Source organism: Sus scrofa, chromosome 1, assembly GCF_054392235.1.
Source record: "Sus scrofa isolate SSC_HxYL_T2T_F1_AM1 chromosome 1, Sscrofa_HxYL_maternal_Yorkshire_Landrace_v2.0, whole genome shotgun sequence".
Lineage (NCBI taxonomy): Eukaryota > Metazoa > Chordata > Mammalia > Artiodactyla > Suidae > Sus > Sus scrofa.
In genome coordinates this window covers 236,876,299-236,890,700 of record NC_139383.1, presented here as the reverse complement: position 1 = coordinate 236,890,700, position 14,402 = coordinate 236,876,299, and the positions used below count along the sequence as shown (strand labels likewise).

The following is a 14,402-nucleotide window of genomic DNA, read 5'->3' as shown; positions in this document are numbered from 1 at the left end:
AATTTTCTTTTTTTTTTTTTTTTTTTTTGTCTTTTTGCCATTTCTTGGGCCGCTCCTGCGGCATATGGGAGGTTCCCAGGCTAGGGGTCTAATCGGAGCTGTAGCCACCAGCCTATGCCAGAGCCACAGCAACGCAGGATCCAAGCTGCGTCTGCAACCTACACCACAGCTCACGGCAACGCCGGATCTGATCGTTAACCCACTGAGCAAGGGCAGGGATCGAACCCGCCACCTCGTGGTTCCTAGTCAGATTCGTTAACCACTGCGCCACGACGGGAACTCCCAATCTTCCCAATTTTCATTTTCAGTTACCCTAGAAGAATCAGTGAACATCCTCAGCTACCCACAGCATCAGGCCCTTTGTCCTGACTCATTTAGCAAAACACCTCCAGGGACCGTTGGTTATCTTGGGGCCTCTAGCTCTGAAACATTACTGATGGGGAAGTATTATTACAGGAAGAGCGAGGTTTGTGTGGAGCAAATTTCAGCCTCTGCTTACTAAGATGAGGCCAAGCTCACATGAGAGTCAGACCTCTATTTCCAGAACTTAGTCCATTCTTTAGGTACCATCTTGCTTATTTCTATAACACAGTGGCAGTTTTAATAAAAATTTAAAAAAGAATCCAAGGAGTTCCCATTGTGGCTCAGGGGTAACAAATCTGACTAGTATCCATGAGAATGTGGGTTTGATACTGGTTTCACTCAGTGGGTTGAGGATCTGGCGGTGCTGTGAGCTGTGGTGCAGGTCCCAGATGTGGCTGGGATCTGGAGTTGCTATGGCTGTGGTATAGGCCAGCAGCTAGAGCTTAGACTCAACCCCTAGCCTGGGAACTTCATATGCCATGGGTGGCCCTAAAAAAGACATTGAAAGAAAGAAAGAAAGAAAGAAAGAAAGAAAGAAAGAAAGAAAGAAAGAAAGAAAGAAAGAAAGAAAGAAAGAAGGAAAGAAGGAAGGAAGGAAGGAAGGAAGGAAGGAAGGAAGGACGGACGGAAAGAAAGAAAGGAAAGAAAGAAAGAAAGAAAGAAAGAAAGAAAGAAAGAAAGAAAGAAAGAAAGAAAGAAAAGAAAGAAAAGAAAGAAAGAAAGGAGGAAAAAGGGAATTCAATGTCAAAATGGACATTTTGAACAAAATGAATTATTTTTAAGTCTGAGTACCTGGATTCATTTCACTTCGTAGAGGGGTACAGAGTGCTATAAGATTTCTACCTGTATGGTGTTGATAAACACCCCTCCTCCATTGTAACCAGAGCGCTAGCCTGTCTGCAGAAATGCTGAAGCAGATCCCCCCTCCTAGGACATCCGATAATCCACCTGGCTCCCAGTGATTTCATATCATTTCATGGCTGTTATCTATGTTCTCTGGTAACAACTACCTGAGAACTGCCACAGCCTTCATCATGTTTTATTGAAGGCAGTGGACTTCCAGTTTGTTAGTCATTACAGTTATTCATTCACAGGAGGAGAACATTCGTCTGTAGGTATCCAGGGCAAGTTTTTCCCTAGAAATACAGGTGAAACCCTCTAGGGTAGAGTCCTAAGTATGGGATACTGACCCATCTTTCCCTCCTTCCCTCCTTCATTTCCTTCCTTCCTTACTGGCTTTTTATACTTTTGCTCTTCTAATTAGTACCATGGCCCACCCTTTCCCAGCCTCCCCAGACACAACCCCTAGAAAATGAGCTTCTTAAATTGAGTATAGAGTAGAAACACAGCTAAAAGCAAAAAAGAGAAGCAAATTAAAATGCTTCAGAAAGCACCCCCTATCCTATACATAATCCCTATTCATTATGGGTGAAATATACTTTAGACTCAAAACCTCTGGTTTTTAGACTTGAAGGAGGCTTCATAACAATTTTATCTGGGGATACAGAAGTGACAGCTAGGAATCCTAGGTATAAAGAAAATGGATTGCAGGAAAACAAATTTCATTAAAACCAGAATGACTGTAGGAAAGGACCCAGCACAGGTCAAAGAGACTGAGGAATTCAGAAGACAGTGTTCCTTCTCCAAGATACCTACCGATGGCAGAGGAGGAAAAAACAATGACAAAACAAAGAAAGATCAAAGATCATAAAGAAGAGAAAATAAATCAACTGGTTTGACCTCAAAGCTCAAATGCCCTTTCCCTTTCTTAACACAAAAATCAAACAGAAGACATTTCCCTCTTCATGTTCATTTATCCTAGCAGTTCTATCCTCCCACAAGATGTTGACTGAAACAGACATTTTCTTAAAAAGGCAACCTTTATACAGTATAAAGTATACAGTTATAAAGTAAAAGAATATAATTAAAAAGAATAGTAATTCACATGTGTGTGGTCTCGCAGATAAAAATGGTTTATTCTTGGAGAGAACAATGATAATATAAGAGCTAATATATTTTGATGATCGATTGCATACACTAAGCACTTCATTGGCATCAACTCAATTTACTGCCTATACAAATTGATTAGGTTAACTGTGTGATGGGGAATCAAAAACTTAAACACAGTAGTTGACTGATCCAAGACTTGGTTAATAATAACTTTTTTTTTCTTTTTCTGCTGCACTCAAGGCATATGGAAGTCCCTGGGCCAGGGATCGAATCCTGAGCCACAGCTGCAACCTACATCATAGCTGCAGCAAAGCTGAATCCTTAACCTACTGCATCAGGCTGAAGATTGAAAGCACACCACAGCAGCAACCCAGGCCACTGCAGAGGCAATGCCAGATCCTTACCTGCTGTGCCAAAGTGGGAACTCCAATAATAACTTTTAATTAATCTTTGTTTCCAATACCTATTTGCTCTCTGCATATTAATTCATTTAATCAACATCAAATCCCTGCCAGGGGAATCTTTTGTATACCCATTTTACAGAGACTTAATTCCATAGGTTACATGCCAAGTAAATGATGGAGCCAGGGTTACATAGGTAGAAAATGATGGAGCCAGAGTTATAAATCAGACAGTCTTGATCTACAGGTGTTTGGCTCCAAATCTAGATCTATCTTATCCATACTGCTCCTCATGTAGTATGATCATAGTTAAATTTCTTTTTTTTTTTTTTTTTGCTTTTTAGGGCCCCTCAGGTGTGGCATATGTAAGTTCCCCGGCTAGGGGTTGAATCAGAGCTACACCTGCCGGCCTGTGCCACAGGCACAGCAATGTGGGATCTGAGCCACGTCTGTGACCTACACCACAGCTGACTGCAATGCCAGATCCTTAACCCAATGAGCAAGGCCAGGGACTGAACCTGCATCTTCATGGACAGTGTCAGGCTTGTTACCACTGAGCCACAATGGAAACTCCCATAGTTAAAACTTCTTTTTTTAAAAAAGTTATGATATATAGAATAAATATGCAATGAATCTGTGTGTGTGAAAGAATAGCTATAGATAATATCCAACAATCAGCTAAAGCTGGTCAAATTCACAAATTTGAATGGTGTCCATAAATGATCAATTCTTTTTATCTTTAACCAATAAATGCATAGTGCACTGTTAATATATTAAAAGTCTTTTGTTATTTATTAATGTGAAGCCTTGAGCTTATGCAATAGTCTTGTTACCGAATTTTCTTGTGTTTCTTTTAAATTAATGTTAAAGTTTCATCTCTCCCTCTAGTTATTTATTATTAAGGCAGAGTAATTTGTAGTCTGTCATCATGTATAATTTCCTCTTGAACAGATAGGCAATAAGACAAGTAGACAAATATGAGCATTTCCAAATGGGAAAAGACCAATTAAGTCACCTGCTATGAAGTACAATGTCAATACCAGATCTTTCAAATTGGTCTAGGGGTAGGGAATTAAAAGTGGAAAATTTAATTTATATTTTCTGGAGTCCTTAGGCCAGCAGGGAAACATGTATTTTAAATTCTCTGCATAAGGTTGTCTATCTGAAGCTATTTTTGGTCTTCAAAAAAAAAAAAAAAAAAAAAAAGAGGTCTATCACATCTTAATTTTGATCCTAGAGATTAAGATGGTAGAATAAAAGGACTGGAGTTCAACTTCTCTCCTAAAAACCACAAAATCACAACCAAATGCTGAGCAATCTTCAACCAAATGGACTGGAAACTTTCAAAAAGATATTCTACTCCAGAAGACAAAGACAAGGCCACATCAAGAGGTAGGAGGGGGAGTTCCCGTTGTGGTGCAGTGGTTAAAGAATCCGACTAGGAACCATGAGGTTGCGGGTTCAGTCCCTGCCCTTGCTCAGTGGTTAAGGATCCAGCATTGCTGTGAGTTGCTGTGAGCTGTGGTGTAGGTTGCAGACGCGGCTCCCATCCTGCGTTGCTGTGCCTCTGGCATAGGCTGGCAGCTACAGCTCTGATTCGACCCCTAGCCGGGGAACCTCCATATGCCGTGAGAGTGGCCCAAGAAATGGCAAAAAGACAAAAAAAAAAAAAAAAAAAAAAGAGGTAGGAGGAGCGATTATGCAATATAAGCAACCCCATACCTCCTGGTGAGAAGCCCCAAGGACTGGAAAGTAACACAGAGACTCACCTATAGGAGTGAGAGTTCTGAACCCCGTCAGGTCCCCATGCCTGTGGATAAGGCATTGGGATAAAGAGCCCCAGGAGCATCTGGCATTGAAGGTCAGTGGGGCTTGTGCGCAGGAGCTCCATGGGTCAAGGGGAAATGGAGACCCCATTCTTAAAAGGCGCACACAGACATTCACGTGCACTGGGTCCCAGGGCAAAGCAAAGTCTCCATAGGAATCTGGGTCAGACCTGTCTGCAGTTCTTGGAGGATCCCTGGGAAGACAGGGGGTGACTGTGGCTTGTTGTGGGGGAATGGCAGTGGCAGCAAAGCTCTTGGGAATATTCATCAGCTCATGTTTCTCTGGAGGTGGCCATTTTGGGAAAATCTGGCCCCACCCATCAGGGCTGAGAAGCCCCAGGCCAAACAACAATACAGGTGGGTCACAGCCCCACCCATCAGTAAACAGGCTGCCTAAAGACCCCAGCAGGCGCACAGCTGCCTCTAATCTCACCCAGAGACAAAGCCCCACCCACTAGAGGGATAACAATCAGCTCCACCTACCAGTGGGCAGACACCAGTCCCTCCCTTCAGGAAGCCTATAGAAATTCTGATCCTATAATTTATTATTAGGAAGAAGTAGATTTTGATTCTGAGAAAGACTTGTATTCTCCAGCTTGAAAGACATTCAAGGATTAAGTACATGGTTTTAATAATAATGTTGGAATCACAATGGAAATATATTTCCTGGAAGTACAAATGTACAGCTTCCTCAGCAAAATATGCAAAACAATGTGGTTAATAAGGTGCATCTCTGCAAGTAACCATGGGACTTTAGCAGAGCCCTTTTATAAGGCTGGCATGACAGTAAAACTCCATGCCATCACCATATGATGTAGAACTTTGCAGCATACTCTGTAGTAGAAATGATCAAATCTGTTTTTATATGAAAAAGAAAAGTTGGGAACCATCATTTGAGAACCTGGTCTATAGTAGTATAGGGATCCAGGCCCACTGGAATCAGGATGGAAACAGCATGAGTTTTAGACATGATGTGAGTTCCCCTTGTGATTATGCCATTTACTGGACAAAGCTCTGTGGAAACTTAATGAAGGGTGGTAATTTGAGACTCCTTCAAAATTAGATTTTAAAAATATTTGTTTAGTATTTATCTAGATGTGGAACAATGTGTAATAAGAAGGTGGATTATTATGACTTTTGGGAGGGGAGCACAAAGAGAGTGCTTCTCTTTGCCACTTAACCATAATCCATAATCACTTATATTATTTGCCTAGACTTTGTGAACTTTCTCTCCACACACCTCCCACACATATCAACACATTTGGATGTAAGATCAACCCTTGCCCGTCTTTATTAGTATTGCATCCTTAGTGCCTAGAAACATGCCTGATAAATGATAGGCACTCAATAAATTTGTTCAGTTGATTAATCAATCAATCGAGCTTATTCAGAAGAATAAATGAGATGTTAGATGATCCTTTTTAAAGGGAATATAATAACCTTTCTGAAATTTTTGAAATAGTAAATGTCCATTTCTTTATGAGAAAAAACATTCATACTAGTTTTATAATATAAAGTACATATTTTATGAATAGGGTACATGTTTAACCTACTTTTTTCTCAAAAAAATTGCAGGAAAGGTGAATTATGCAGGACTCTTTTAATATAAGTCTGTTTTCCATTTAACGGTTTCAGTAATTTATAACACAAAAGAATAAACAACTTCACATGTTTACGTATCTCAAACTGATTATAACTAAATTTTGTGGAAACTCCAAATGTGGAAATAGAAGGCCCTAAATATAAAAGGATTGCCCAAATTATTAGCCAAGAAGGGGCAAAAAGACCTCAACCTTTCAAAAACTAATTGTATGTCTCATTTCTTCCCACTTTCCATTCAGTTCAGCTTCAAAGACCACCATAGACACATGCTTTCCCAATCTGTGGTAAAGTACTTTCTATGAGATGATTAGTCCAATTCAAAGACTCTGAGTTACTCTTGGATAAGTTTCATACTTTTCAACTAATACAATAGCCCAAAAGCATATGGTGCACTTCTGATTATCATTAAGATCTTAATACATTGAGTATCTTGTAGAATATGAAATACATAAGTAAATAAATAACTCATTCAAAAATAAATACATGAGAACATGAAAAATAATCCCCCAAGGATAACTATCAAGGAAATCTATAACCACTTATCCTGCCATTGTCCTAGCTTAATCTTTTCTAGGACATGGTGCAAAAGAAAAAGTTTATAAAATCTTCAAAGTAAAAATCAGCATGTTACATTGAGAAAAGCACAAGCTTTGGGCCCATATAGACTTCACCTTATATCTTGGTTCTTCTAACTAATTCTGGTAGACGTATTTATTTAATCATAAGTCTAACACAGAAAACTAAAGTGCACACTGAAGACATATTAAAGATTAAATGAAATAATATTTGCAAAGTGTCTGAGTGGCACTCAGTAAATGACGGTTATGGCGATTGTTGACAAAATGGAAAATAAGGGTCAATTCTCCACAGTGAGGCAAAGCACCATGAAAGGTGAAAAAAATCAGGGCAATCTAATCAAATAATAAATCTGGAAAATAATCTACATTTTCTTGAACTGTCCAGGTTAACTGCTCCAAATTTTCTGAGGGAAGAGAGGAGGGAAGATGACTGAAAGCATTATTGAGTAGCACTCAATCTGTTTTTCCCACTGTGACACACATGATAGATGATGGTCAAATGTGTAAGTCATTCCTATGTACAATTTCTGGCAATAAAAATAATGCCATCTGTTTCTATCCCACTCAGGATAGGCTACTGAAACACAAGTGAGCATGACATTACTATTGAGATAGGTTGGAATCTGCTCTAGAGTACTTCAAAAACAAATAATTTGCAACTGTATATATTTTACTATCACTAATTACAAATTTCTTGGGATACATCTCATAACTGATCAAGATGTATCTTTATTGTTTCATAAATGAGTAGACTGAGGCCTAGATGTATTAAATGACTGGCTTAGAATCAAACAGTGAATCTGTAGTAAAACAAGAACCTAATCCAGAGTTCTTACCATACAAACCGTATCAAGATCTTAATGCTCTAAATGGCCTTCTGTTTTGCAATGCCTCTCAAGGTACTATATTTTAGTTACACAGATAAAACTTAAGAATTCCATGATATCTGTTCTTTTTTAGATGTGTCTAAAATTCCTTTTCCATTTCTGCTATTTAGTTTTATTCAACACATATTCATTAAAGCCAAGGATGTTTTAGGTCTGGGGATCCAGGAGTGAACAAAACAAAATCTCTGCCTTCATGCCTATTGGCAGAAATGAACAAAATATAAAATGAAACAAAATGGCACTTAACAATTAAATTTAAAATACAGTCTTTTGGATAGTGATAAACGTTGAGAAAAATAAAGCAAGAAAGGGATGGTACAGGAATATGTGAGAGGAAGTTCAATTAATGAGCTGCTATATTTTAATTCATTGTCATCTGATAATGAGAGAGGACTAGGGGATAGTCACTCCTAAAACGTGCCCAATCATGTCAGTGAAATATCCATCCACTGTGTTTTCTCCCTATGGAGCCTCCATTTTAATTAGGCAACACCCCATTTAGCCAGCAGGAAAATCTGCCCCACTATCTGGAGAGGCATGGAGGAAAATCAGATCCTAGTCAAAACTATTAAAAACCAGAATATGGCAAGATTGTGCTCAAAGTTATTTTAAATATCATTTCCTTTTCTTTATATGCTTTATTATTTAAAAAAAGACTTACTATTATATTTACAATATTTTCAAAGTTTTATTTGCCTTATTTTAAACCTATACCATTATATTAAATAGGATTTTGATTGGGCATATTCTCCTGCCTTCTCTGTACATTATGAATATTGTATAAAATGAAGACACAATATGATATTCATATAATGAGTTCCTGGATGATTATTGCTTATTCTACTTCTGAGGTTTTAAAATGATGCTTTAAGATTTCTTCATTGTTTTCAGATATTGTTCATTTTAATTACTGTCTAATATCCAAGTAAATATATATTTTCAATGTCATGTTCATTGCCAAAATAAAATCTCTGTCTTCCCAATGATATGACTCAGTATCATTGTGCTCAATACTGACTTCCATGTGTAGGAGAAAAATCAAAGTCACAATGAGAACAATTTGGTCTACTGTAGAAAGGCAGAGTGGGATCTCCAAAGCTGTGATTGGTAAGTGCTAAGAAATCTTCATAGCAAGCAAAGGGGATGTAAAAATGTCTTTGTTTTATTGTATTTAATCTTTCCAAAAGTGTAGAAACTGAGAAAGTCATCTGAGAAGCTTATAAGACATTTATCTGGGACAGCATTCCCCATCTAATGAGATTGGATGAACACTTACTTTCAATTGCCTTGATTTTATTTTCCCATGGGATACAAGCAGCTTTAAAGTTCTCAAAATCACGGAGAAATTTTGCCCATTTCTGAAAAGAAAGCCAAATACAACAATAAAACCCAACCATTTGTTGGTCAAGATGTTTATCCCCCACACCAATCCCAAAATATCTCAAGACAATGAGCTTGGAAAGATCTCTCTGGCACCACATAATGCTTTCTGTAAAAAATGGAAGATGGGTTTCATTTGCAGTTAAAAAAAAGTTAACTATGTTTTACAGAAAATACAGTGACCACTGAGAAAGATTTGTTTATTCTGTCACACAGTAAGAGAGCAGGAACTGAGTTAGCACCTAATAAAGTGATAAGCAAATGGTATGCATTGAATTAAATATTCATTTCATGAAGAAATTAATGAAGTATAAATAAGACATAGTTCCTGCCTTGAAGGATTTCTGAATCTACTTGAGTAGACTGTACATAAACAGGTAATTTCTACACAGGATGGAATCTCTTTCATTTTGGAAGAGGTAGAATAGTCAGCTAAATGGAAAGGCACAATGTCATAGGAAAGGGGAAAAAAAAAGAATCATAAATTAGTTTTTATAAAAGATCTTCCTTCCATTTGCCCAAGATCAAGATCAAGAGGAAGAATGAGAATGGGGCGGAGAACTTTGCATATGTACACATTATCCTGGGATGATGTAGGAGCTAGAGAGGCATGTGGACCCTAAATGAGTTAGGAGACAAGTGAGAAGTTCGAAAGATTACCAAAGCCAGAAACAATCCGAATGTTCATCTATAATAGAAGTAATAAATATACTGCAGTATCTTCATACCATGGAATACAACTCATTAATAAAAATGAACTATAACTCCCACGGCATGATTATATACCTCATGAACATAATATCGCATCAAAGGAGCCAGAAACGAAAGCATAAATACTATATGAGTCGATGTATTTAAATTGTAAAAGCAGACAAAACTAATCTACAGTATATCAAATATATATCATAGATCTATCTATATATTTCATACTTAAGATATATGAACTTTATTCATAAAACTCCATATTTATGGTAATATATTTAACTTTAGGTGATATAACATCTGTAAAGATATAATATCTACATATCTATTTTGAATGTGAAAATAATTAAATATGGAAGGATTTTTATATAAGCATTCAATGCTTATAGAAGGATTTAATTCAGCGCTTGACACATAATAAGTGCTAAATAAATGCTAGTTTCTTATCTTTTACAAAATATCTATATTATGTTGGCATATCATTTGTTTTTTATTTTCAATCCAATTTATAGTTGATGTTCCTGGTAGAGAAGAGCTCTATGGCCCTATAACTTACAGACATTTTGAGAAAGGAACATTAACCAAGAACTCCTTAACTCCCAAGAAATGAAAATGAAAGAGGCACCATCTCTTACATTTGCAAATGATATAATCACACAATTCAGTCTTTCAATATAAATCAATATTTCTCAACTTACTTTTCATTTTAACTCCTTTAAAGGAGACTTTTGAGATAATTTTTTTTTCTAAAACATCCCCTTCTCCAAATTTTAAAAAGATAGCTGTGTACCTACTATATGTGTACCTGTTATATATACATAAGGTACAAGATTTATTTCATTCTCTCAGACTAGAACCAATTTTACCATCCCCTGGGGGCAAAATGACTTCTATTGACCATATAGACCATAGATGGCATCAAACTGAGCTATGAAAATACTTACCTTGGCCATCATCATCTTAAATGCAAACCATTGTTTTCCTTTTCCTTTCCCAAGAGCCCCTTCATTTTCACTCACAAATTTTTTTGCTTCCCTGAAAAAATAAAACAAAATAAGGGGTGGGTGGTTATGGGTTGAGATTAAACAGTATAAAGGTAGTGGACATTTACTTGTATTAGATCTACTGTCTTATTTCTTCTAGACCCTTCTAGGCCCTTAACAAGTGAATGCAAGCTGAATTTCATAACCTTGGGACTTATAAATGGCCAAGTGTTTAAGTTTTCTAATTCTGGCCAGAAAAAATAAGGTATTTTAGTCTCATTAATCAGCTGGAGTCAATGAAAAGCAAGGAATTTATGCTAAGTGTCAAAATATAGAGCCCTAGTTCTTCTAATTTCTGCTACATGTAAAATTGAATCTGAAGTTTACTTCAGGTTCTGGCAGTCAGAATGTTTGTTTTTAAAATACTTTCTTTTCTTCTTTTTCAAGGATTGCTTTTAAAAGTAGGGCAGAGAGTTTAGGACAAACTGACATAGAACACATTTATTGACCTGGTATTTAATCTCATAAAAGCAATTATGACTTAAAACAGAAAAATCATACTACGTAAAGCAAATGGGGTTGAGGGAGGGGAGAAAAGGAAAGGAATGTTTTTTGGCCTCACATTCTGAAAGGGTTTCAAATTTAAACTTTAACATTATTTCCAAGTATTTGTACATTTATAGTAGTCACATTTGTGTCTTTGTGTGTTAAAAAGCATTAATTCATCAAAATGGATAATGTAAACATTTTAAATATACTACAACTTTTGTAACGTTCATAGTCATTTTTGCTATTGTTTGAGATATGAAAAGAATTTTAAAGACAGAGGCAGTCCAGGCTTGTCTTGACCTCTCAGGGGTCATCAAAGGTATAACTCAAGAGAACCTAGGGGATAACTCAAACCTGGGTGTCAGTTCTATAGGTACAATGCTGCCATCAGTTGGGTAACCCCTAGAAAGTGTGGTTTTACTGATAAGACCCTTCAACACATGACTGTAAATAAACACACAAAGTACTCTTTAAAAAATGAAAAGATAAAAGTTCATCCTTAAGTTGGTGAAGGATTTTTTGTGTTCCTTAGTATCAGTGCTAAATGTCTAATTTTACAGTACTTGATATCAACTTAGTTGATAACTAGACAATGGTGCTCAGTTACACACCTGTGCAGGTGCACCCACTGATGTTCTGCCATAAAAACACAAGCACAACAGAAAAGATTTTTTCAGTCATCAGACTCCCCACATCATTTTCTTGATGACAGGGACAATATCTTTTCCTTTTGTATTTCCCACAGCATTGCTCACTACTTTGACCATAGGATGTGTTTAATAAACTTAAATCTTCTTGAAATAGACCCAAATGGCATAACTCTGGTAGATAGAGACAGGAGAGCCTCTAATAATGCATTTTCCACATCAATTAATGCTTGAAGGCACAGTCATTCCTAGACTTTGGGATTACACCCTTCTCATTAATCTTCTCAGAAACTTAATAGGGCAGCTTCCTGGAAATGAAGAAAAGTTATTAGGCTGGCCTTGACAAACACCTTGACATTTAACATGACTTCTGGGCTGTGACATTAATTGAAAAACAGTTTCTAAAACACTCTACACATTCTAAAATGTTCAATAAAGCCACATTAACAAGTATAAACTAAGCTCTCATGGTTTTTAGATCTATGAAATCAAGAAAACATATCATATTTAAGCTTTAACTATGTATTATAGAGAAGATAAGGCAGGAGTGAGTGTGGTTATCTAGCAGACACTTTATAAAATGTTGAACTGATATAAACTCCAAACCAAGTAACCTGAGTTCTAACACAGCCTCTGTGATTTGTTTCTATATTCTTACCCACGTTTTTGACACTCTCTGTACCCATGATGAGAAGTGTCCTGCTTCTCAGAGGAATGCCTACTTGCTCAGGACTCACACACACCTGAGCAAGTTCTGGCACAACTTCCTTCAGTTACTATGAAGCTTTTAACAGGTCACGATTCTCAAACAAACAAAAATTTGGGAAATTGCTTCCCTGATTGCAGGGGTGATAGCAAGAATAAGGTAAGATTATAGGTGTGAAAATGTTGGAGGGGTTATTGCATTGTCAATTCCTTGCTCACACTTGTTTTGAAAGCAAGAATTTGTTCTAACATGATTATTATATTACAGAACAATTTGAACACAAATTGTATGTTTGTTTATGTGTGGTTTTATCTATAACAAACACTGGATGAATGTGAAAAACTGCATCCAGCTAAACCTAGCAGTGTAGGAATATGCAAAATATACACAATTTATCAATAACTTTCCTCACGACACCCCACCTGTTAGAAAAGCCACATCCATTCAGAGATAGAGTTTAAAAGACCCTCCTTTCATGTTTCATAATAATTTACAAACCGCAATCTTGTCATTTCCACAAGCGAACTTCAGGTCTTTTTTAAGGTAAACTGCCATATTTATTGCAGGGATTATGCATTTCTCAACCATTTAAAATGTAACAAATGTTGGAGTTCCTGTTGTGGCTCAGTGGTTAACAAATCCGACTAGGAACCATGAGGTTGTGGGTTCGATCCCTGGCCTTGCTTAGTGGGTTAAGGATCTGGCGTTACCATGAGCTGTGGGTATAGGTCACAGACATGGCTCAGATCCCGCATTGCTGTGGCTGTGGTGTAGGCTGGCGGCTACGGCTCCGATTAGATCCCTAGCCTGGGAACCTCCATTTGCTGCAGGAGCAGCCCTAGAAAAGGCAAAAAGACAAAAAAATAAAAAAATAAAATGTATAAAATGTTACTGTCATTCTCTTAAATTTGTAACTTTTTTTAATGTGTCACTGATGATGTTTCAGAATACTGCACCCCATCTCCATTTTTCCTGTAAGCCCTGTAGTTTTCAGTATCCAATTTTGCATTTTATGATGATTTTAAGAACCCATACATCATGTTATAGCAATTATTTTGCATCAAGAATTCTAAAATTTATAAAATCAAGTATATATAGGAATTATCACATAATTCTTGATTACAATAAACATATATAAATGGAGATTCAAAAGTTCTGCTTAGTAGTAAAAGCAAAAACTTTTTTTCAAATGTAATAAAGTGCCTATTTTATGGGCATATCCACTGTTCATGATATTTACCAGGTAATTAAAGAGCATCAGTTTGGCCTATTAGAATTATATTACTCTCTAGCTGAGTGGCCAATTAAAAAACATGACTGATATAAGCAGTCAAAAGTGTAAAGAAATAGCTATTCTACTCCATATTCGACAAGATTTTTAATTTTGTATGTTAATGATTATGTTATAGGAATATTAAACTAGCAAGATTTTAAAGAGAGAGGGAAGTCAGGGATATAACCAAACTTAAATCACCATAAAATGAATTATAAATTAATTCAGCAATATAGAAATATATTTACATAGTATTCATAAGGTTTTTATCAGTCGTTATAGATGTAATTTGCCTTTGAATTATCTAAACAAGTTTTTTTGTCTCTTAAATTGCCAAATTCTCCTTGATGCTAGACACAGTTTCATATTTCTCTTCCGATTACTACCCTACCCCACCCTCAATATATATATCCTACCTTTCATTTTCAAACAAAAGTCTGGACTTCATATAATATCAAGTATGAATTTCTTCTCTTCCTAATGCCTTAGTGCTATCTTCCATTCTCCAAGAGATGGTCCCCAAGTTTCATACCAAAGGGATTCCTGAACAGCCAT

General features: G+C 36.6%; 1 protein-coding gene across 16 annotated transcripts in view; it reads right to left on the bottom strand.

Moving 5' to 3' along the window:
• The window catches only part of TMC1 (transmembrane channel like 1), a 397,188-nt gene that overhangs the window by 85,637 nt on the left and 297,149 nt on the right, over positions 1 to 14,402 (bottom strand). For all 16 annotated transcript variants that reach the window (XR_014841737.1, XR_014841739.1, XR_014841738.1 and 13 more), the window contains 2 exons: positions 10,634 to 10,724; positions 8,884 to 8,965 (listed from right to left, as the gene is read on the bottom strand). Coding sequence is in view for 10 of the 16 variants with exons in the window: in XM_085018990.1 (XP_084875116.1) it covers positions 8,884 to 8,965; positions 10,634 to 10,724 (173 nt within the window). In the remaining 6 variants the exon portion in view is untranslated. The remainder of the gene's footprint in view (positions 1 to 8,883; positions 8,966 to 10,633; positions 10,725 to 14,402) is intronic.